Source organism: Rhinolophus hipposideros (genome assembly GCF_964194185.1).
Source record: "Rhinolophus hipposideros genome assembly, chromosome: 23".
NCBI lineage: Eukaryota > Metazoa > Chordata > Mammalia > Chiroptera > Rhinolophidae > Rhinolophus > Rhinolophus hipposideros.
In genome coordinates, this window is record NC_138069.1 from 9,711,208 (window position 1) to 9,735,420 (window position 24,213).

Consider the following 24,213-nt stretch of genomic DNA (forward strand, 5'->3'; position numbering starts at 1 on the left):
CCACTATCACCATTAAATTTTTTTATTTTGATTACCCTTAGATTGGTGCAAAAGTAATTGTGGTTTAAAAGGGTAAAAATAAATGCAAAAACTGCAATTACTTTTGTACCAACCTGATATTTATCAGTTAAACCGAATGATTCCATTAAAGATGTATGACAATTCTCTATTCCTTTGAGTAATTTATGAACAGTTGCTGAAGTGAAGGTGCATAATCACTCAAATACATATTGAATGAATGAAAAATGCTAATACAGTAGTATCTCGGTTTTTGAACGTCTCCGTTGATGAACATTTTGGTTTACGAACGCCATAAACCCGGAAGTAAGTGCTTCAGTTTTCGAACACACCTCGGAAGTCGAACATGTCATGCGGCTTCTGCAGAGTGCAAGATCCTGAGGCCTAGGATCTTGCTGTTTTCGAAAGTTTCAGGAGTCCAACGGTTTTCTGAAACGGATTATGTTCGAAAACTGAGGTACCACTGTGTCATGTGTAGGGATGAGTGAGATTAGAAGTAGACAAGTAGGAAAGAGTAATAATTTGTCTCTTTCAACTGTTAGCATTCTGTTAGAGCTGGTGTCCTCTTATAGTGAATATGGATTTTGAAATTAGGCTGCCCTGACTTCAAGGCTTTATCTTTGTTGAACGGATTACTTAAGGATCTCCTTACGCCTACTTTTCATTCATTTGTTTGTTAAACTAATTCAATAATTCCTTTATTTAACCAAGAATGTTTAGTACCTGTTATGTGCTAGAGACACTTATAATAGCCACTGGCTTCTCAGGTGGGTTATTTTCATTGACTTTTAAACACACTCAGGTCTCTCCCATACCCTCGGATTTCGTTTTACTCCAGTTACTGTGTCCATCTTCCCCTGTTTACAGCTAATCTTCCCAAAGAGTTGTTGATACTTACTGTTTCCATTTCTTTACTTCCTCCTCACTTCTCCTCTAGCCATATTCTTCTATCGAAATAGCTTCAACTAAGGTCACTAATAACCTCTGTGTTAATGAAGATAGTGCTATTGCCATATAAAATAGACCTCATAGTGAGTGAGCCTCTATTTTTTTCATTTGTAAAATAGGTGTTCATTATCACTGTATATATCAAGAAAGATATTACAAAGATTGAGCTAATGCATATAAAATGCCTAATATGAGGTCTGACAATTAAGTTCGCGAACTTGCCACCGTGCGCTTACGTTGGCAGCACTGCACAAACAGCTCGGTAAGGATTCATAACCTTGGTATATCAGTATCTCACAGCTGTGTTCGTATTGACATGTGGCTGAGTGGCGTTTGTTGTTTTTGCGTGTTTTTGTGTGCCGTAGCAAGAATGTCTGAGCTTGAATTAGAGCCACGAACAAACATTAAATTTCTTGTTAAATGTGGCAAAAGTTGAAGTGAAATCAGGGATATGTTTGTCCAAGTTTATGGGGATAATCCCATGAAGAAAATGGCAGTGTACAAATGGATTAAATGTTTTTCTGAGTGGAGAGAACACGTCACTGATGAACAGAGGTCAGGGCAGCCATTAATGAGCAGAACTGACAAAAACATTGCAAAAATTCATCGTATTGTGTGTCAAATACGTCAGCTGACTGTGAGAAGCATAGCAGACCAAGTAAACATCAATAGAGAAACAGTTAGGAAAATCTTAACTGAAAATCTTGGCATGAGAAAGGTGTGTGCAAAAATGGTCCTGAAGAAGCTCACCAATGAACAAAAGCAAAGGAGAATCAACGTTTGCCAAGACCTTTTGTAAAGGCAAGATGGTGTTTTGGGCTGTGTCATCACTGATGATGAAACATGGGTGTACATATGCGACCCTGAAACAAAGCGTCAGAGCGCACAATGGAAGTCAGCCAATTCTTCCCAACCAAAAGAGTTCCGTCAGTCCAAATCAAGAGTCAGAACGATGTTGCTAAACCTTTTTTGATATCACAGGGATTATTCATTATGAATTTATGCCAACTGGCAAACAGTTAACCACGTTTACTACTTGGAAGTCCTGAAAAGGCTGCAAGAAAAAAATTAGATGCCAACAATTCATGGCTCTTGCGTCACGACAATGCACCAGCTCACACGGCACTGTCTGTGAGGGAGTTTTTAGCCAGTAAACAAATAACTGTATTGGAACAGCCTCCCTACTCACCTGGTCTGGCCCCCAATGACTTCTTTCTTTACCTAAAGGTAAAGGAAATATTGAAAGGCAGGCATTTTGATGACATTCTGGACATCAAGGATAATACGATGACAACTCTGATGGCCATTCCAGAAAGAGTTCCAAAATTGCTCCGAAGGGTGGACTAGGCGCTGACGTCGGTGCATAGCTTCCCAAGGAGAGTACTTCAGAGGTGACCGTAGTGATATTCAGCAGTGATGTATGTAGCAGTTTTTCTAGGATGAATTCGCGAACTTAATTGTCCGACCTCGAATGTAGTAAGAGCTCATGTATTCGTTTTCTGTGACTGCTATAACAAACCACAAACCCAGTGTCTTAAAACGACACAAATTTATTATCTTATAGTTCTGTAATTTAGAAGCTTCAGTTGGGTCTCACTGGCCTAAAGTCAGGGTGTTGTCAGGGCTATGTTCCTATTTGGAGGCTGTAAAGAAAAATCTGTTTCCTTGTTCTTTCCATCTTTTAGAGGCCACCCACATTCCTTGGCTCATGGCCCTTTTCCTCCATCTTCAAAGCCAGCAATGGTGGAGAGTTTTCATCTCTTCTACCTCCCTCTCCCACAATTAAGGACCCTTGTGACTAGCTTGGCCCCACCCAGATAATCCAGGATAATCTAAAGTCAGGTGATGGGCAACCTTAATTTCATCTGTAATCTTAATTCCCCTTTGCCACATAACCTAACACATTCACAAATTCCAGGGATTAGAATATAGATATCTTTGGAGGGCCATTGTTCTGTGTACTACAACTCAGTAAATGGTACTTGTTAATCACTTCTTATATAAACAGTCTTTTTAGACTTCCGTGACATGTCACAACACTGATCCCTCTTTCTTTCCCTTATACCCACATTCTACCCATCAATAAAGGTTGGAGTTCTATAGACTTACTCCTAGATCCTCTTTTGTTTGTGCTTAGTATTCTCTTCCTAGATAATCTCATTCATATCACTCAAATTACTGTGTATTCATAGGTGACTCACAAATGTATCTCTCCAGGCCAGACTTGTTTCCAGACCCATGTGCCTAACTGCCTTTCTCATTTTCTACCAGTTGTTTCAAAGACACCTCAGATTCAACCATACCAAATTCATGATCTTTCACACTTGACTCTGTTAAAACCTCCTACAGCATGGTCCTCTTGCAGTGCTCTTCCTCTCAGTGTATGACACCACTATCCATCCATTGACACAAGCCAAGAACCTAAGTCTATCACGACACCTTCCTTGCTCTCCATATTCAGTCCGTTACCCTGTTTCCCTGAAAATAAGACCTGGCTGGACCATCAGCTCTAATGCGTCTTTTGGAACAAAAATTAATATAAGAACAGGTCTTATATTATGTTAGATAATAACAGGTCAGGTCTTATAGTAAAACAAGACGAGGTCTTTATTAATTTTTGCTCTAAAAGACACATTAGAGCTGATGGTCCGGCCAGGTCTTATTTTCGGGGAAACATGGAACCAAGTCATATGGATGTAACATAAATGTCTTTTGAGTGTATTTCTCTCCATCTCTACGACGGCCATTCTAGTTTAAGCTATGTACCATCATCTTTTCCTGGTCTAATGTGACAACCTCCTGATCTATCTGTGTCATCTCCTTGCAAAACATTCTCAATTCATTCAGTGTAACATACGTATTGGAATATATAAACAATAGTAAAGACAGCTACTGCTTCTGTCCACCTAATCTAGTTAACAGATGCTGGACAGAAGGTGTGAAAGAAAATAGTGGATTTGTCCTTCTGCTGAAAGATACTGAGAGATCTCTTGGAACCAAGGGGCAGGGATGCTCCTGGCCCTGTGTTTAATGATGTAGGAAAATCATTTAAAGGACCCTGAGGGAGTTCTCTTTATTGAATTGCTTTGTCAATGTGACCCTAGAACTTGAGGCCTACTAATTAAGAATCTTTCCTGGATTTGCTTAAATGGGTACCACAAAGGGTTACCTTTACTCTCCTTTATCATGTGTCTGTTACTGAACAACCCTTTATCTAAACTATACAGTCTTTCGGTGTTTTTGTTTAAATCCCCTTTGCCTGTTTGCTGTGGATCATCGTGTTTTGTTTTATTATTTTAAGTCTCTTATTTTCCTTATTTTTAGGTTTTACGGGTGGGAGATAGTTTATTTTCCTCTGTGTATTGTCTATAAATGTTTTAAACTATTATATTTAAAAGTCCAAATAGGACAAATTCTGGCATCTTTTTCTCTACCACCCTGTTTTACATACTTTTTCATCAGTGAGCTGCTGAATCATTTCAGAATACTTTTTAGTGTGAGGAAGCTATTGCAACACAGGATGAATGAGGGAACTTTGTTTTGTTTTGTATAAGTATACCATAAAGGATTGATTAAGCAATAGAATAGGTTCAACTGGAGGTTATTTTACGTGAATTCTTGATTTTCGTTTTCCATAGGCATGGCGAAAAGGTCAGTCTCAGCTCTAAATGTGCAGAAATTGACCGAGAGATGATAAGTTCTCTTGGGGTTTCCAAGTCTGTGCTGAATAATGTCATTTTCTGTCATCAAGAAGATTCTAATTGGCCTTTAAGTGAAGGAAAGGCTTTGAAGCAAAAATTTGATGACATTTTTTCAGCAACAAGGTTTGTAACCTTTAATTAGACTTTGTAGCCCATTAAGTTATTGAGCCACGGTTGCAATTGGATTTCTCTTTTTTAAACAGATAAAATTTTAAAAACAAATAAGTCATCAGTTACTAACTCTCACTCAGTAGCAACCAGTGGGCGTATTTCCTTTCAGTTTATTGTCTATGCATGTTTACTTACCTGGTTGACAGTGTATATGGTGTATATGTAAATTTTTCATTTACCATTATGTCATAAGCGTTTTCTAAGTTATTACAAACTTTTAATATCTGTGTAATATTGCGTTGTTTGAATATACTATCATTTCCTTACCCAGAAATTTAATTTTTATTTAATATCTTCAAGGTACATTAAAGCCTTGGAAACACTTCGGCAGGTACGTCAGACCCAAGGTCAGAAAGTAAAAGAATGTCAAACAGAACTGAAATACCTGAAGCAAAACAAGGAAAAAGCTTGTGAGATTCGCGATCAGATTACTAGTAAGGAAACTCAGTTAAGATCTTCAAAGGAAATTGTCAGATCCTATGAGAACGAACTTGATCCATTGAAGGTAATTTGATTTCTTGTATGTTAAGGAGAAAGTCACCTTTTACTATTTTCATTTTCTCTTGTGCTTGATTTAATCTTGTGTTATTTTGTTCATCATGGCCCCTAAGTGTACAAAATCCACTGCTAATGTTGCTAGTAAGAGGCCCCATTGAGGGATTGCCCTGGAAACTAAATTAAAAGTGAGTAAGGGGGTGGCCAGTTAGCTCAGTTGGTTAGAGTGTGGTGCTAATAACACCAAGGTTGCCGGTTCGATCCCTGCAAGGGTCACTGTGAGCTGCGTCCTCCTTAAAAAAAAAGTGATTAAAGACTACAAAGGTGGAAAATCAGTGATGGTTACTGCTTGCCCATCAGGCATGTCCCATTTTACCATGGCTACAATCTTGAAGAACAAGAGCAAAGTGATGGAAATTATTACTGTGTTTCCCCAAACATAAGACCTAGCCGGACCATCAGCTCCAGTGCGTCTTTTGGAGCAAAAATTAATATAAGACCCGGTCTTATATTAATTATATAAGTTATAATATAATACTGGGTCTAATATAATATAACATAACATAGCATAACATAATACCCAGCCATAATTTTTGCTCCAAAAGATGCAATAGAGTTGATGGTCCGGTTAGGTCTTAATTTCGGAGAAACACAGTAAAGGATCTACTCCACTGAAGTCAAAAAGACTGACAAAAATTCAAGAAGGACCTGTACCAGACATGGAGAAACTTCTAATGATCTGGATTGAAGACGAAACACAGAAGTGTATCCCTTTCAGCACCATGACGATCAGCCAAAGCAAAAGTTTGTCTGCAATGTTGAAAGAAAAGGCTGCACCCTACTACTGTGTGAATTTACTGCTAGCTGTGGGTGGTTTAAGCTATTCAAGAATAGTTATTCATTACATAATGTGAAAGTGAGTGGTGAGTCTGTGAGTGCTGGTGTGAAAGCAATTGAGGAAGTTTTGGAAACGCTAGGAAAGCTGATTTAGAGGGAAATTACTTGCCAGAGCAAATATTCAATATGAATGAAACCTTCCTGTTCTGGCAATGGATGAAAGGACTTTCATCCATAAGGAGGCCAAGTCAATGCCAGGTTCAAGACTTTTAAGGACGGAATAATAGTCTTACTTGGGGACCATCTTGCAGGCTGCAAATTGAAACCCTTTGTGATCTTGCATAGTGAGAACCCCAGGGCCTTCAAGCATATCAGTGAGCACACACTACCAGTACCAGAGGAGCAGTAAGAAGTCATGGATGACCCAGCTCCTCTTCCAAGGTGTTCCCCTGAATTGCTGTGCCTGTGAAATGGAGAAGTACTGTTTGGAGAATAACATACCTATCAAGATTTTGCTTATTGTTGGTGGTGCTCCCGGATGTCCTCCTTTTATTGGTGATCTTCATTGCAATATCAAAGTGGTGTTTCTGCCTCCAGTCACCACCTCTTTTATCCAACCAATGGATCAAGGAGTGATGGCAGCTTTTAAGGCCTCCTACCTGAGGAGGACCTTTGCCCAGGCTATTGCTACAACTGAAGAAGACTCTAAGAAGACACTGATGCAATTCTGGAAGAATTATAACCTCTATGACTGCATCAAGAACCTTGCTTGAGCTTGGGGTGATAATCACCAAGAAGTGTATGAATGGCATCTGGAAGAAGACATTTAAGAAGTTCACCATGACTTCCCAGGACGACTTGCCAGGATGAGGAGGTTGCAGAAATTCCCTCAGCTGTGGTTGAGATGGCAAACAACTTGAACCTGGGTGTTGATGAGGACAACATGGAGTAGCTCCTAAGGGGGTTCCTGAGGAATTGACTAATGAGAAGTTGTTAGAACGGGAGCAGGAACACAACTGGAGAAGAGGCAGGAGAAAAGGAAACTGCAAGAGAAGAAAAAGAAGAACCCCCAAGAAAATTCATAGTGAAGGCTTCAGCAGAAGTTTTTGCAGAACTCAACAAACTCCTTAAAAAGTTTGATAACATGGACCCCAACACTGAAAAGTTTTCATTAATAGAGAGGAATGTTCATGGTATATTTTCTGCTTTCAAGCAAACCTATGATGAGTGAAAGAAACCACCATAGACTGTTTCGGAAGAGTGACACCCACTTAAGAAGATCCCCAGGCAGGTCCTTCAGGACGCATCTTCCAGAAGAAGGCATTGCTGTCTTCGGCGATTACAGCTCCAGGCGTGTTCCTGCCCCTGTAGACCTTCCAGTGGGATGAGATGTGGCGATGGAAGACAGTGATGGTATGGTCCTGACCCTCTGTAGGCCTAGGCTAATGTGTATGTTTGTGTCCTAGGTTTCAACAAAAAAAAAAGTTTAAAAAGTTAAAAATGGAAAAAAGAATCTAGAATAAGGATATAAAGAAAGAATATTGTACAGCTGTACAATGCGTTCGTATTTTGAGCTAAGTGTTATAACAAACGAATGGGAAATTTAAAGTTTACAAAGTAAAAAAGTTACAGTAAGTTAAGGTTAATTTATTATTGAAGAAAAATATTTTTATAAATTTAGTGTAGCCTAAATGTACAGTGTTTATGAAGTTTACAGTAGTTTACAGTAATGTCAGCCTTCTCATTCACCCCCACTCACTCACTCACTGAAGCACCCAGAGCAACTTCCAGTCCTGCCAGCTCCATTCATGCTAAGTACGTATAAGCGGATCTATGTAGTTCAAACCTGTGTTGTTTAAGGGTCAACCGTACTGCAGCTTTTCTACCTTTAGATACACAAATGCCGCTGTGTGATAGTTGCCTCCAGTTTTCAGTACAGTAACACGCTGTACAAGCTTGTAGCCTAAGAGCAGTAGGCTCTGCCCTGTAGCCTAGCTGTGTGGTGGGCTGTGCCGTTTAGGTTTGCATGAGTGCGTTCTGATGTTTGCACAACGACATATCGCCTCACAATGCATTCTCAGGACATCCCTGTCATGAACCAGTGCCTGACTGTATTTGCAGATGTATGGCTTTGGTTTATTCAAACACCTTAAGCAAATCCCATTCATTTCACAAGCATTTGTTGAGTGTCCTGTGTGTGTGGGTAGACGATGCTTCAGGCCATGGGTACTACGAGGACCAGACAGCATCCCTGTTCGTGAGGTATACCTGATCCAAGGAAATCAGAGCAGTCTTGAAAATGGCTGTTCTCTAGGTTTCAGACAGTAGATTTCTTTTTTTGAAAAAAACATTTAAAAATTACTGAATTTTTTTAAAACTCGCCTATAAACACTGGTATAGATCTTTGAATTATAAACTATAAAAGCTTTGGTTTTGTTTCTTTCCCAATGCTGATTGACATTAATGCATGCCTCAGGAAATATTTATTGTTTTGAGTATAGCACTGTGCTATATGCTCTTTGGGACAAGGAAGCCAAAGACTGAGACCTTGCTTTTAAAGAACTTATAACTAGTAGAAGATAGGGTTACAAAGCAGTAAATTGAAGAGGCACACGAATGATACAGTGTGCCTTGTCACCTAGAGAACATAGAGAACATAGGTTGTCTAGGAGTTAAAAGATGGTGACTACAGCACAAGTGAGAAAAGAAACAAAAAGATAAAAGTGTATGTCATCAGAATAAAAAACTTCTATTCTACAAACTATACCATCAAGAATGCAAAAAGACAGCCCACAAAATGGGGAAAATGTTTCCAAGTCTTATGTCTGATAAGGGACTTGTATCTGGAACATATAAAGAACAAGTATAACTCAATAATAAAAAAATGAATAACAATTTGAAAATGGGCAAAGGATCTGAATAGATACTTCTGCAAAGTGTGTGTGTGTGTGTGTGTGTGTGTGTGTGTATCCAATGAGCGCATAAAAAGATGTTTGAGGACATTGTTCATCAGGAAAATGCAAATCAAAAGCACAGTGAGATATCACTTCACACCCACTGGAATGTCTATCAATCAAAAAGATAGTATAATAAGTGTTGGTGAGGATATAGAGAAATTGGAACCCTCATACATGCTGGTGGGAATGTAAAATGGTGCAACCACTTTGGGAAATAGTTCAGCAAGCTCCTCAAAATGTTAAACATAGAGTTACAATATGACCCAGCAGTTTACTCTGAAGGATCTTATACCCAAGTGAAATTAAAACGTACATCTGCACAAAAACTTGTGTATGAATGTTCAGAGCAGCATTATTCCTAATAGCCGAAAAATGAAAACAACTCAAATATCCACTGACGTATCGATAACTGATCAATAAAATGTGACATACACATATTGGAGTATTATTAAGCCTTAAAAGGAATGAAGTTCTGGTACATGCTACAACATGCAGGAACCTAAAAAACATGTTAAGGAAAAGAAGCCAATCACAAAAGACCACATACTGTATGATTCCATTTATTTGAAATGTGAGGAATAGGCAAATCTATATGGAGACAAAATAGATTTGCAATTGCCTAGGGTAGGTGGTAGAGAGAAGTGAATAGTGACTGCTAATGGGTACAGGGTTTATTTTTGGAAATTGAAAATGTCCTAAGATTAGATTATGGTGATGGTTATACAGCTCTGTGAATATACTAAAAGACATTGAACTGTACACTTTAAATGGATGAATTGTATGGTATGTGAATTATATCTCAGTAATGCTGTTCAAAAAAGTGATGGCCTTGAATAGAAATCTATCACAAGGCCTTCATGAAGGAGGCATAGCTGAGCTGCACCTTACAGAATGGGGGAAAATCAAAGCGACTGGAAGGCATTTTATGTATCTTTTTATTATTTTGCATTTTTTCTTTTAAAAGTAACATATGCTCACAATGAAAAAAATATAGAAGAATATCAGTTAAAGAGTAAGAGATGTTCTTCCCATTCCTCTTTTCTGACCTCCCAGATATATCCTACCAGCAGCTTTGTTTGCATATATGCAATACATATGTGTATGCATTCATATGTATATATGAATATATTTATACATACAAGCTTATCAGAACAGGATTGTGTGAGGAGGAGCCTGGGTTAAATAAATCAGGTAAAAGGAGTGAACGATAAGAATTGCAGTCAAATTATGAAGAGCTAATGGCTTTAGAATTTGGTGCAGTAGACAAAAGAATGACAAAGTATGCCATATCTTAGGATGAGTTGCCTTGGTAACTGTGTGTAGGTACTGTAGTAATTACCAAGATATTTGAACACATTTCATTTTCTTCAGGAGCAGCCTGATTAGAAAGATGACAAGCACACATAAGTCAGAAAAAGACAAGAGTTGTAATAGCTCTGAGTTGGCCAGAGAGGATTTTATGGGACTGAATTTGAGATATGATTTTGTTGACCATAAATGGATAGGTAATCAGAGAGACGCAGGGACAGTAAAATGTAAGCTGTTGTTGAACACTACCAAGGAAGTCCATATAGTTGAAATGGAGCCCTTGTATAGGAATTAATGTCAAGAGAGGTCTGTGGTAATACCTCATATTTATTGAGTGGTGCCAGGATTCTGAGGCTGTAGGAAATTGAGGTGTTTGCAAATTTCTTTACTTGTGTTTAATATTGACTAGTTCTCCAAGGGTTTAATTTTATTCTCTGGTGGTTCAATAGGTATTTATTAAGTGGATAATTTTCAAAGTCCTTTTTTAGCTCTGATACATGAGAATTCTCCCCTTCATAGAACAACATAAAGTTTGGGTCAAATCACCTTCCTAGCAGCCATCCAGAGACAGCTTCATTTCACTGCTGCACTATAATTTGTGCTTTCCCGTTTTTATAGATTCCCTCCATCTTTAGGAAGCCTCTCATAAACTACTTTATTTCCATCCCACACCATCTTACCCTGACCGTGGCCCATTTAGCTGTTTTTCTTTTGACTTCAGTGGAAACTCCTTGAGAAACTTGTTTTCAAGTTAAAAAACACCCTTTGGCCCTCTTGTTTATTTTTTCCACTCACAAGTTTGTGGTCTTGGTATACCTAGTAGCCCAACCTCCCCATTCATTTGTCTCATTTCACACTAATGTCTAAGCTTTAAACGCTCTGCTCTATTTTTTGTTGTTTGCAAATTTATCTTAGCACCTTTTATTAGGTTGTGTACTCTGGGGATAGAGCCAAAACACAAATGAGAAAGAAGGAATCCATAGGATCTGATGACTGGCTGGATTTAGAAAATGAAGCATATAGATGTCACAGAAGATTCAGGCCCAGATGTTACTGCCACCAAGAGGCAGTGAAAACATTGCTAGAGAGAAGCCAAGAAGTTTCTGAGGAGTACCAAAGCAGAGGTGTTAATACAGGCATACCTTGGAGATATTACAGGTTTGATTCTAGACCACTGCAATACAGCGAGTTGTAATCTTTTTGATGGTGGAGGGTCTTTTCTTCAATTTTTGAAAATGCAACATCTTTGAAGCACAGTAAAGCAAAGTGCGATAAAATGAGGTATGCCTGTATTCAGTGCTCCAAAGAATCAATCCAGTTCTCTTTGTTAGACTGTTCAAAAGATATTTTCTGAACACAGAATTTTTTTCACAAGTTACGTGAATGGTCTCATTCGTTGAAGGCCAAGTGTATGGCAGTCAGTGATGAAAGTGCTTTAAAATGTAAACCCCACACTAACCCTATGAGGTTTTACAGGCAAGAAAACTGAGGCACAGGTGTGTACATTGGAAGGGCTAAAGCCAGGATTTGAGTCCAGGCCTCTCTGATTTTTAAGCCCATACTTTGTAAAGTCAGATTTGTGGAAGTGTAATTTACATATAGTGAAATCTACCCTTTTAAAAGTATATATAGTTCAATGAGTTTGGGCAAATGAATGTAGTAGCATAACCACCACTAAATCAAGATACAGAAAATTTCCATCACCCCAAAAAGTTCTTGTAAGTCTTTTTGTAGTTAGTCCCTTCCTTCCCTCCCAGTCTTTGGTAACCACTGATTGGTTTTCTGTCATTATAGTTCTGCCTTTTCTAGAATGTCACATAAATTGAATGATAAGTAATCTTTTTTGGTCTGGCTTCTTAGCATGTTGCTGTTTAATTAACCTATGTTGTTGCATATATGGGTAGTTCATTCCTTTATATTGCTGAAGGTATTTTACTGTATGCATATATTGAAGTGTGTCCATCCATTCTCTGGGTGATGGACATTAGGTTCCAGCTTTTAGCTGTTACAAATAAAAAAGCTATAAACTTTTTTGCGCAGGTCTTTGTTTGGAATATGTTTCATCTCTTTTGAGTAAGTCCCTAGGAATGGGGTTGCTAGGTTGTGTGGTAAGTGTATGTTTAACCTTATGAGCTGCCAAACTGTCTTTCAAAGTGGCTGTACCATTTCACTGTCCTGCCAACAACGTCTAAGAGTACAGTTGCTCTGCATCCTTGCCAGCACTTAGTATTGTTAGTCTTTTTTATTTTAGCCATCATAGTAGACACGTGGTTGTATCTCTGAGCATTTTTTTCTTCATTATGGTTTTAATTTGCATTTTTCTAATGTCTGTGAATGTTGAGCATCCTTTTTATGTGTTTATTTGCCATGTGGATATTTGATAAAATATCTGTTCAACTCTCTTGCCTATTTTCAATGTGGTTTTTTTGTCTTACTGAGCTGAATATTAAGAGTTCTTCATATAATCTAGATACAAGCACTTATCAGATGTATTTTGCAAATATTTTATGCTTTTGAAAGGGGAAGAGTTTTTAATGTTGATCAAGTCCATTTTATCAATTTTGTCTCTTACAGTTTGTGCTTTTTGTTTCCTATCTAGGAATTCTTTGACCCAAGGTCACAAAGATTGTCTTCTGTGTTTTCTTCTTAAAGCTTTATATGTAGTTTGAGTTCCTACACTTAAGTATGTGCTCCTTTTCAGGTTAATTTTTTAATATGGTGCAAAGTAAGGTTGAAGTTTACTTTTTTTGCATACAGATGTCCAGTGGTTCCAGCACACACTTAACCATTATATCACTCTGCCTCCCAATCTTAATCTCTTATTGCTAAGTGTGTGGCTTCATATAAGTCGTCCGAGTCTCTTAGCACCTACAACCTCATAAGGGATAAAGAGAACGTATAGCAGCACCTAGTACAATATCTGCAATGTAGTCGGCCATCAATGATAGCTCTTACTGTTACTGTAAAATTACTTTTTTCAAATCTCTCATTCTTTCATTTAGCTAACATACTGAACACCTATTACATGTGCTGGTGACACATCAGTGAGCGCAGTAAACAAAGTTCTTGTTTTTATTGTGATTACATACTAATTAATATACTAATCACAAGATCTGGTATTAGTATAATTTTATTATATGGCATTAAAGTTGAGGATGCGTTTTGGTGCAGCTTTGAAAGCTTACAGTTCATATCTAAACACTAGTAATGTGTTAGTTTAAAAATTAGGTTCTACAGATGTTTTAGAAGAGGAATTGGTCGGTCTTGTAATTGTAGTAGCAAACAGTGGAAGAGCATACCCAGCATCATCAAAGGGAGAATACTCTGAGCCAGGGCACACACATTCCTAGGAGATGGGGCAGCCAACGATCCCTAGAAGCAGGCCACTGAGATGATTTGTCACATGTCGCTTGTTCAGAGTCCGCTGTGCTTGAGCAAACTCTGAATTAAAGTTTGGTCTTCCTTGTAAATTTACCCACAGGCTCAGAATGCACTGGTGACTCACCATGAGTTTCTAGCCCACTCAGTAGTTCTAATTTTTTAAAAACAAATAACCTTTTGAGGATTAAATTCTTAAAATGTGGAACTTTACATAATGTAGCTCTAAGTACCAAATGAATGAATGACTTATGGGAGGTGTTGAAGACAGGGCATGTGCGTGGAGTTAGAACTGGAGTTTAATTCCTGCTTTTCTTTGCTATAATAGCTCTGAGGAGTTGGGCAAGTTACTTAACTGATCCTCAGATTCTCTGTGCCCCCTTTACAGCATCGTTAGCATTAAATGCTAACTTCTATTAAGTACTTGGCCCTCACACTTATTATTTCTCTTCATCCATGTGTAGTGTAAACTATAGTGAATTTTATTTATGTAGAGTGTTTGTTTATTTTCAGAATCGTCTAAAAGAAATTGAACAAAATCTCTCTAAAGTAATGAAACTTGACAATGAAATTAAAGCCTTGGAAAGCCGAAAGAAGCAAATGGAGAAAGATAATAGTGAACTGGAACAGAAAATGGAAAAGGTTTGTGATGGTAGAATTTTGTTCTACTTCAAAATTTGGAGATTATTGTAGTGAACCTCATTTGAATCCATTTTACCACCCATATTTTAGTATATGTGCTGCCGAAGCGAGCACTTTGCCACCCATATTTTGAAAGAAACATACAAACTGTGATGTTTGCCTTACTTCCATGTATATGTCAAAAGAAAGGATATTGAATAAGCTTTGGTTTATATTTTGTACCTCAGAGTGATAGCTTCTTATTCACTGAAGCTCTTCATTTTGGTTCTACATAGGTTTTTCAAGGGAGCGATGAGCAACTAAATGACTTATATCACAATCACCAGAGAACAGTAAGGGAGAAAGAAAGGAGACTGGTAGACTGTCAGCGTGAACTGGAAAAATTAAATAAAGAATCTAGGCTTCTCAATCAAGAAAAATCAGAACTACTTGTTGAACAGGGTAGGACAAAGTGTTTACGTGGTCTATTTTTTTATTGTAATAATTACGCATTTTCTGCATGAATGATGAATCTCCAGGGAATTATGCTGATTGAAAAAAGCCAGTCTTAAAAGATTATATACAGTGTGTTTCCATTTATGTAACAGTTTTGAAATGCTAAAATTTTAGGAGTGGAGGACAGATTAGTGGTTGCTAGGGTTACTGAGTAGGAGGATGGACAGGAAAAAGGTTAGTGTGGTTACAGTTATAAAAGCAACAAGAGGGATTCTTGTGGTATTGGAACTATTTGGTATCTTGGCTGTTGTGATAGATATATGAGCCAGTGCAGGTGATAAAATAATGTAGAACTTAATACACACACAAATGGGTACAAGTAAAACTGGGGAAATCTGAATAAGATTGATAGATTGTAGCAGTGCTATTATTGATATTATACTACAATAGGTAGTATGTAATATATAATAGCATTTCGTTATAACGTTTTTTGAGATGTGTAGGAACTTAACTCTTGTTTATATCAATTAGCCTGTGGTAAACTTGGTTTCATTATATGTCATTTTACTTAAAGTTGAACCTATCCATGACATTAGGTGAGTACTAACTGTATAGTTTTGCAAAATGTTACTAAAAGAAAACAGTTTTTCTACTCACAATAATTCTGATACTGGATCTGTGGGTTTTTCCATACCAAGCAAATATCCAGTTCTCCGCAACTGCATGTCCTGTAATTTATTTCTTTCACTAACTGTCCAGAATTAGCACAGACCTCATCGATTAAGGGCTCAATCTCACAAGATTGCCTCCTATGTCCAATGCCAATTGAAAGGTCCAGGTTGTTTGTCACCTGTACTTCTGACCACCTGGCTATATAAATCAGGCATTCCCACAAGCCCTTCCTCAGGTTAAATAATTTGCTATAATGGCTCATGGAACTCGGAACCACCAGTACCAGTTTATTATAAAGAAGTCAGCTCAGGAATAGCTAAATGGAAGAGATGCATAGGGCCAGGTATGGGGAAGGGCTGTGGCACCCTCCCAGCACCTCCATGAGTTCACTAACCTGGACGCTCTCAGAACCTCATTTAAGGGTTTTATGGAAGTTCCATTGTATAGGCATGATTAATTAAATTGTTGGTCATTGGTGATAAACTCAACTTCAGCCCCTCCCCAGAGTTGGGGAGGAAGATACTAAAAATTCCTGCTCGCTATCCTGTTTCCGCGAAAATAAGACCTAGCTGGCCAATCAGCTCTAATGTGTCTTTTGGAGCAAAAATTAATATAAGATCCAGTATTATATTATCTTATATTATATTATTATTATATTAAACCCGGTTTTATATTATAGTAAAATAAGACTGGGTCTTGTATTAATTTTTGCTCCAAAAGTTGCATTAGAGCTGATTGTCTGGCTAGGTCTTATTTTCGGAGAAACACAGTAATCACACAGTTGGTTCCTCTGATACCCAGCTCCCATCCTCCAAGAATTACCTCATTAGAAATAAACTCAGGAATGGTTGAAAGGGATTTGTGAATAACAAGACACTCCTCTCACTCTTATCACTCATGAAATTCTAAGTTTTAGAGCTCTGTGCCAGGAACCAAGGATAAAGACCAAATACGTATTTCTTGTTAATCACAATATCACAGTTATAATTTGTGGAAACTGGTCAAAGCGTGTAAGAGGTCTTGCTGTATTATTTTTTACAACTACGTGTGAATGTACAATTATCTCAATTTTTAAAAACTCAGCTAAACAAAAGAATTATGGTTTTTTAAAGGTCGTCTTCAGCTGCAAGCAGATCGCCATCAAGAAAATATCCGAGCTAGAGATTCATTAATCCAATCTTTGGCAACACATCTAGAATTGGATGGCTTTGAGCGTGGACCATTCAGTGAAAGACAGATTAAAAATTTTCACAAACTTGTGAGAGAGAGACAAGAAAGGGAAGCAGAAACTCTCAGCCAACTGATGGTAAAAATTATTTTCTTTTGTGTCAGATTCTCTAGTTGAATTGTTTCAATTTTTGGATGGACCTTGTTTTGTCATATTTTTGGGTTAATGTTAGGATAGACTCTGCTACAAGATAGAAAAACCCTTTATGGAAGCACATTTTCTAACGTGTATAAGGATAAAAATAGGAAGAAAATGCAGACCTACATTTTTAAATTTGATTTTAAGTAAAATTTCTTTTTAAAACTAATGGTAAAGAAAAATTTTGCTCAGAGTTAATAATGATTATCTGTCAGTGAAGTCCACTCCATATATTTATACTTTTCAATATTTTCTTCAGTGTGCATGTTCACTTTCACAATGAAGAAACTGTTGCTTAATGAATTGTTTAGTGAAAAAAGTGTTAATACTCTTTCTTCTGTGTATTTAGAATGATTTTGCAGAAAAAGAAACTCTGAAACAAAAACAGATAGATGAGATAAGGGATAAGAAAATTGGACTGGGAAGAATAATTGAGCTAAAATCAGAAATCCTAAGTAAGAAGCAGAATGAGCTGAAAAATGTGAAGTATGAATTACAGCAGTTGGAAGGATCTTCAGACAGGATTCTTGAACTGGACCAGGAGCTCACAAAAGCTGTAAGATATTATTTGAGTAATCTAATCATTTTAAGGTGTAATTAGAATCTTGTATTCTGAAGTATTTTATCTGTTGTTAATCCTAAGGTTATGGCATGTTAATAAAAATATCAACCTTGTCTAGCAATCTCATGTAAAATGAATTCACCTGATATCTTAATCATTCAACTCTTTGGTTCTGGAACCTGGTGGATTAAGAATTAGAATCACCTAGGAAGCTTTTTATCAATACTTACGCTTAAACCTTACTTCAGACCTCCCAAATCAGTTTCTAAGAGTAGAGCATGGAAATGTGTGTTTAAAACAAAACTAGGTGATTCTTATGAGTACCTTGGTTAAGAACCACTTACCTAAGTTAAAAAAAAACAAGTATTTTCCCTTTAGGTTCTACACACTGTAGATTTCATAAGATTATTGCCATGTTATCACTTTCTCTGGTGGAAATTTTCTTAGCCCAACTATTCTTTTCATGAATTTCTAAATTTTTCATCCTTGTTTCTAATCTGTCACCTTCCTTCATATCTCCACCACCAAAGTAAGTATCTGAAAGCTTGGTAAATCCCCCTCTCAGATCCCATATTGATAATTTAAGTAAACATTTCTTTTTGCTCCCTAACTTAACATCTATTGTACGTTTTTGTCAGTTGAGCATTTTATCATAATAATGGGGAGGGGCCATATCATATTGTTGTGTTTTTTTTAAAGATTTTATAGGGGGAGGGGAACAGGACTTTATTGGGGAACAAACAGTGTGTACTTCCAGGCCTTTTTTCCAAGTCAAGTTGTTGTCCTTTCAATCTTAGTTGTGGAGGGTGCTGTTTAGCTTCAAGTTGTTGTCCTTTCAGTCTTAGTTGTGGAGGGCGCAGCTCAGCTCTAGGTCCAGTTGCCGCTTCTAGATGCAGGGAGCATAGCCCACCATCCCTTGGCACAAGCCACCATCCCTTGCGGGAGTCGAACTGGCAACCTTGTGGTTGAGAGGACGCGCTCCAACCAACTGAGCCATCCGGGAGCTCACCGGCAGCTCAGCTCAAGGTGCTGTGTTCAATTTTTTAGTTGCAGGGGGAGGAACCCACCGTCCCGCAGAATTGAACCAGCAACCTTGTGGTTGGGAGCCCACTGGCCCATGTGGGAATCGAACTGGCAGCCTTCGGAGTTAGGAGCACGGAGCTCTAACCGCCTGAGCCACCACTAGGTCTGCCCTATCATACTATTTTTATAGTTTCTAAATGCCCAGCAATGTAGTGAGTTACATGGGTACTTGATAAATACGTAAGTGTTGACTAAGAGTCACTGACCTATATATACTTGGCCACATTTTTCTTAATTTGGCACTAATTCTCGTTTCCACCCCCTTGTTTGACCCTTCCAGATTTATTCACTGATTCTCTAGCATTATAACATAGTAAGGTAACTTTATAAGATTTTCCTTAAAACGCTTATTCCTTATGTTTTTTTTCCTCTGTTGAATAAAAGCAACCAGTTATATTTTGATCATTCTGAGTGAATAGTTGGTTTCTAATGCACTTTGTCATTAACATAAACACAAACTACATAAACCTGTGCGTTTGTTTCAATTATTGATAAGGAACGTGAGCTAAGCAAGGCTGAGAAAAACAACAATGTAGAAACTCTAAAAACAGAAGTAATAAGCCTTCAATATGAGAAAGCAGACCTGGACAGGACCCTGCGTAAATTGGACCAGGAGATGGAGCAGTTAAACCATCATACAACAACACGCACCCAGCTGGAGATGCTGACCAAAGACAAAGTACAACCTTTCTTCTTCTTCTAATTTCTGATATTTAAAATAGCTTAGCTTACATTCATAATGAATACACTATAAAGTATTTAGTCAGTGTTTACTTTATATTTTAGGGTACAAGTGAGCTTAATTTTCTATAAAACAGACTTTCAAGCTTAGAACTATTTTCTAATTACAAAAAAAAATAATACAGAAGTATAGTGCACATTGCTGTTAATTTTTATCATATATTAGATTGGTGCAAAAGTGATTGTGGTTTAAAAGATTAAAAATAATTGCAAAAACTGCAGTTACTTTTGCACCAACCTAATATATGGCAGTTCTAATTTTTATATCATCAGACTTGTTAGTCTTTTCTCTTATGGCTTAGCAAGGTCCTCCTCACTGTAAGACTTTAAGAAATTTTATATTTTCTTCTTGCATTTTTATAGTTTTTTTTTTTTTATCATGTTCCTTCTTATATGTATCAAAACTCATACTGAACGATGAGTCCTGGGTTGCAAAAGAGGATTTATTTTTGCACCTGTCAGTCTTTGTCTACAAATTAAACAAAAACAAATACAAGTGCCATAGTTTTATTTTTTAAACCTAGAACTTTAATCAATCTGTAATTTATTTTTGTTCTTGATATAATGTGGATATATTGAGCTTTATTTTTAAAAGATTTTCTTTCTTTCTATAGGCTGACAAAGATGAACAAATCAGAAAAATAAAATCTAGACACAGTGATGAATTAAATTCATTATTAGGGTATTTTCCCAACAAAAAACAGCTTGAAGATTGGCTTCATAGTAAATCAAAAGAAATTAATCAGACCAGGGACAGACTTGCCAAATTGAAGTAAGTAGTTGCAACATTTGGAGGTGTAATAGAAATCTCTTATTTCATGCTTCCATTTTTAATTGTTTTAAAATTATGTATTGTCATGAAATGGTATGTTTTATTAATTGAGTTTGGTTTTCCTATATTTTATAAATTAAGTAAAATGGTAACAAATAGTGATTTTGGGCCTCTTGTTCCTTGAAAGTTTGCAGAATTAAGTGAGAAGATAAAAATTCTTTATTAAAATGCGATCTGAAACTATAAAACTCCTAGAAGAAAATGTAGGGGAAAAGCTTTATTATATTGTTATTGGCGATAATATCTTGGATATGACACCAAAAATATAGGCAACAAAAGCAAAACTCAACAAATGGAACTACATTGAACTTAAAAACTTCTACATAGCAAAAGAAACAGTAAACAGGGAAAAGGCAGCCTACAGAATGGGAGAAAATATTTGCAAATCATGTATCTGATAAGGGGTCAATATCCAGAATATATAAAGAACTCCTACAACTCAAAAATTAAAAGAAAATACAACTGGATTAAAAAATGGGCGAAAGACTTGAATAGACATTTCTCCAAAGAAGAAATACAAGTGGCCAATGAACATATGAAAAGATGCTCAGCATCACTAATTATCAAGGAAATGCAAATCAACACCACAGTGAGCTATCACTTCACACTGGTTAGGATGGCCTCAAAAACACAGAAAATACCAAGTGTTAGTGAGAATATTGAGAAATTGCGACCCTTGTGGCACTGTTAGTGGGAATATAAAATGGTGCAGTCCCTGTAGGAAACAGTGTAGAGGTTCCTCAAAAAATTAAAAATAGAACTACCTGATGATCCAACAATTCTACTTCTGAGTATATAGTCAGAAGAATTGAAAACCTAATCTTGAAGAGGTATTTGCAAATTCATGTTTATTGCAGCATTATTCATAATAATCAAGTGGTGGAAGTAACCTAAATGTCCATTGATAGACAAATGAATAAAGAAAATTTGGTGTGTGTGTGCACATGTGCACACACACAATGAATATTAATTCAACTTTAAAAAAGGAAATCCTTTCATATGCTACAACTTGGATGAAGCTTAAGGACATTATGCTAAGTGAAATAAGCTAGTCACAAAAAGACAATATGTGATTCCACTTATATGAAGTACCCACAGTAGTCATACTCTTAGAAACAAAGTAGAATGGTGGTTGCCAGGAGCTGGGGAAAGAGGGAGAGGGGAGTTACTGTTCACTGGGTGTTGAGTTTCAGTTTTGCAAGACAAAACTCATCTATTCAAGCTGTTGCACAATAATATGCATATAGTCAACACTACTGTACTTGCACACTTAAAAATGGTTAAAATGGTAAGTTTTATGTTATGTGTGTTTTTTTTACCACAATCAAAAAAAGTGATTGCTTTTTTTAAATGTCACCTTGAGTGGTGGTAGAAAGTTAAAAATTCCACATACATTTTTGCGGAAGATAGTGGATTTGGCTTGGGCTATGTTAAATTTGTATTTATTGTGGAAATGTTTGTTAGGGAATAGAATATTGCAGTTTGAAGTTCAGAAGATTGGAAGTTGTTGCTTTGTAAGTGATAACTGGAGTCATGCCACCTTGAAGGAGTTATGCAAAGAGAAGAGAAAGGGTTATTGTCAGGCTCCTGGGAAACGCCAACATGTAAACTGTTGGCAGGCAAAGGAAGAGGAGCAAGTAAAGGAAACTGGGACATGCCCAGGCAGCCGGGGTGAGAGCCAGATAGGTGTGTGGGGTGCCTTGAGGAAATAGTCCTTCACAGGGCGGGTCAGCAGTGTTTGGTGCTGCTAAGATGGTGACCTTGATGAGCAGTGTTCAGTGGCCAGGATGTTTTCTTCCAAATTTTTACTATGACTCAAACAATGGGAAGTGTCAAGATGAAGCACACGTGCCCTTACACACATTTATCTGAAACAGATTTCTCAAAATAGTATTGTCATAACTATGCACAATCTACCGCAATATATTCTGTTCTGTTTCATTTTTTTAAAAATATGCTGAGTATGAAGCATTCAATTGATCACATGACTTTCCTAGTGCATCTTAACCTGCAGATCGAAAAACTCTGATCTATTAGGTTGGTGCAAAAGTAATTGAAGTTTTTGCAATTATTTTTAACCTTTTAAACTGCAGTTATTTTTGCACCAACCTAATATGTCGGCATTGAAGGCTGGCTAGGATGATATTTAAGAGTTGGATTGGAGATAAAGAGTTGGATTGTACTAGTGATCAAAGTCTTTGATGAATGAGAGGGAATAAATGATCAGGATGTAAGTAGTTGACAACAACAAGGAGGTGACAAAGGAAACATTTTTATGGGAGGGAAGTAATATGGTGAAAGGGTCCAAAGGGAATTAGGAGAATATTCCCCTCCAATAGATCCAGCCAATAGATCCAGCAAGTATATTCTCCTTGCTGAGGCTTTTAACTCAAGATCTAAGACCATGAACCCATAGAAACCAGGCAGAATTTCACCTACTCTACACATTTTTCTGGGAGCAGGTCCATGACCATTGTTGGCAAGTGAGTGTGCTGGGGAGAGAGTTCATTTGGAAGTGATTACTGCCATGACTTCTAAAAAAATGTGCTTGGTTGCAACACACCTTTGTAATGTTTCTTGGCTGAATTTGTCATATATCTACCTACTCAAACTTTTCAAACTCATTTCTCATGTTTTAACATTGTAATCCATGTTTATTCTTATTTTAGCAAGGAACTAGCTTCAGCTGAGCAAAATAAAAATCATATAAATAATGAGCTAAAAAGGAAGGAAGAACAGTTGTCCAATTATGAAGATAAGCTGTTTGATGTTTGTGGTAGCCAGGATTTCGAAAGTGATTTAGACAGACTTAAAGAAGAAATTGAAAAGTCCTCAAAACAACGAGGTAAGTTACCTGCTTTATATTATCAAGGCACTGTGACACTTTTGAACTTTCATGAACAGGTACCTAGTAAGAATGGGAGATTTAAAAACTTGGTTCTGGAGCCAGATGGCTTAAGTTGTAGTCCCGGTTCAACAACTTACTTGTGTAACTGCAAATTATCTAAACCTTTCTATACGTCAGATTCACCATCTGAAGACGTAATTACCTACCACCTAGGCTGTCAGGGAGGAGTAAATGAGATTATGGAAGTAAAGCTCTTAGAGCAGTTTCTGGCACATAATAAGCTCTAACATTTTGTTATACTTTTTGTGTTACCAGAAAATAATTTGTACAAAGTCTGAATGTATTATGCCCTTTGGAAGAATATTTACATATCAGAGAATTTTAATTTCTTTCATAATGTATTTATAAAGCAAAAAGAATGTTGTATATTTACAGAAGATGATGTAACCATATTGACAAAATTACATTTTATATTCTTCTCACTGGAAATATATATTTATTTTCTTAAAATAGCCATGCTGGCTGGAGCCACAGCAGTTTACTCCCAATTCATTACTCAGCTAACGGATGACAATCAGTCCTGTTGCCCCGTCTGTCAGAGAGTATTTCAGACAGAAGCTGAATTACAAGAAGTCATCAGTGATTTGCAATCTAAGCTGAGGCTTGCTCCAGATAAACTCAAGTCAACAGAATCAGATCTAAAGAAAAAAGAGAAACGGCGTGATGAAATGCTGGGGCTTGTGCCCATGAGGTGAGAATAGGGGCTTATCATTACCGCACACATAGCAGCAACAGCCGCAGCAGATGCCCATCCGATGGCTGACATATGGCGGGGACCAGTAAGTACGTCTTGAATGAATAAAAGTGCAAGTCAGGATTCTGAGCCAGTATGCCCCATCTCATGTTACTTATATGATAAGAAATAATTCTTTTGTTTAAAGGCAAGTTTACCTCTGAATCTAGTCATAGGGCAGATACAATCTGTGTGTGTGTGTATTTAATTCCTGAGACTTGGCTAGGGCAAAAATTTTGACAGATTTAGAACTTTTTGCTGATGTAACTTTCAAAACCCAGCAAAAGAGTTAAAGTACAGAAAAGCTCACCAGGAGACAAATTTTAAACTATATTATGTCTTTTGCACTTTCAAAAAGAATGAATCATAGATTATTTCTGTTGTATATTTTTCACTTGCATTTATAAGAAATTCAGACAATGGTCT

The 24,213-nt window shown here is 37.1% G+C and overlaps 1 protein-coding gene across 2 annotated transcripts in view; it reads left to right on the forward strand.

Annotated features, from left to right (window-relative positions):
* The window catches only part of RAD50 (RAD50 double strand break repair protein), a 91,154-nt gene that overhangs the window by 17,321 nt on the left and 49,620 nt on the right, over window positions 1-24,213 (forward strand). For both annotated transcript variants that reach the window (XM_081034907.1, XM_081034908.1), the window contains exons 4-13: window positions 4,605-4,790; window positions 5,139-5,343; window positions 14,327-14,455; window positions 14,731-14,896; window positions 16,675-16,868; window positions 17,278-17,484; window positions 19,070-19,252; window positions 19,929-20,086; window positions 22,816-22,991; window positions 23,508-23,745. In XM_081034907.1, the coding sequence (XP_080891033.1) occupies window positions 4,605-4,790; window positions 5,139-5,343; window positions 14,327-14,455; window positions 14,731-14,896; window positions 16,675-16,868; window positions 17,278-17,484; window positions 19,070-19,252; window positions 19,929-20,086; window positions 22,816-22,991; window positions 23,508-23,745 (1,842 nt within the window). The remainder of the gene's footprint in view (window positions 1-4,604; window positions 4,791-5,138; window positions 5,344-14,326; window positions 14,456-14,730; window positions 14,897-16,674; window positions 16,869-17,277; window positions 17,485-19,069; window positions 19,253-19,928; window positions 20,087-22,815; window positions 22,992-23,507; window positions 23,746-24,213) is intronic.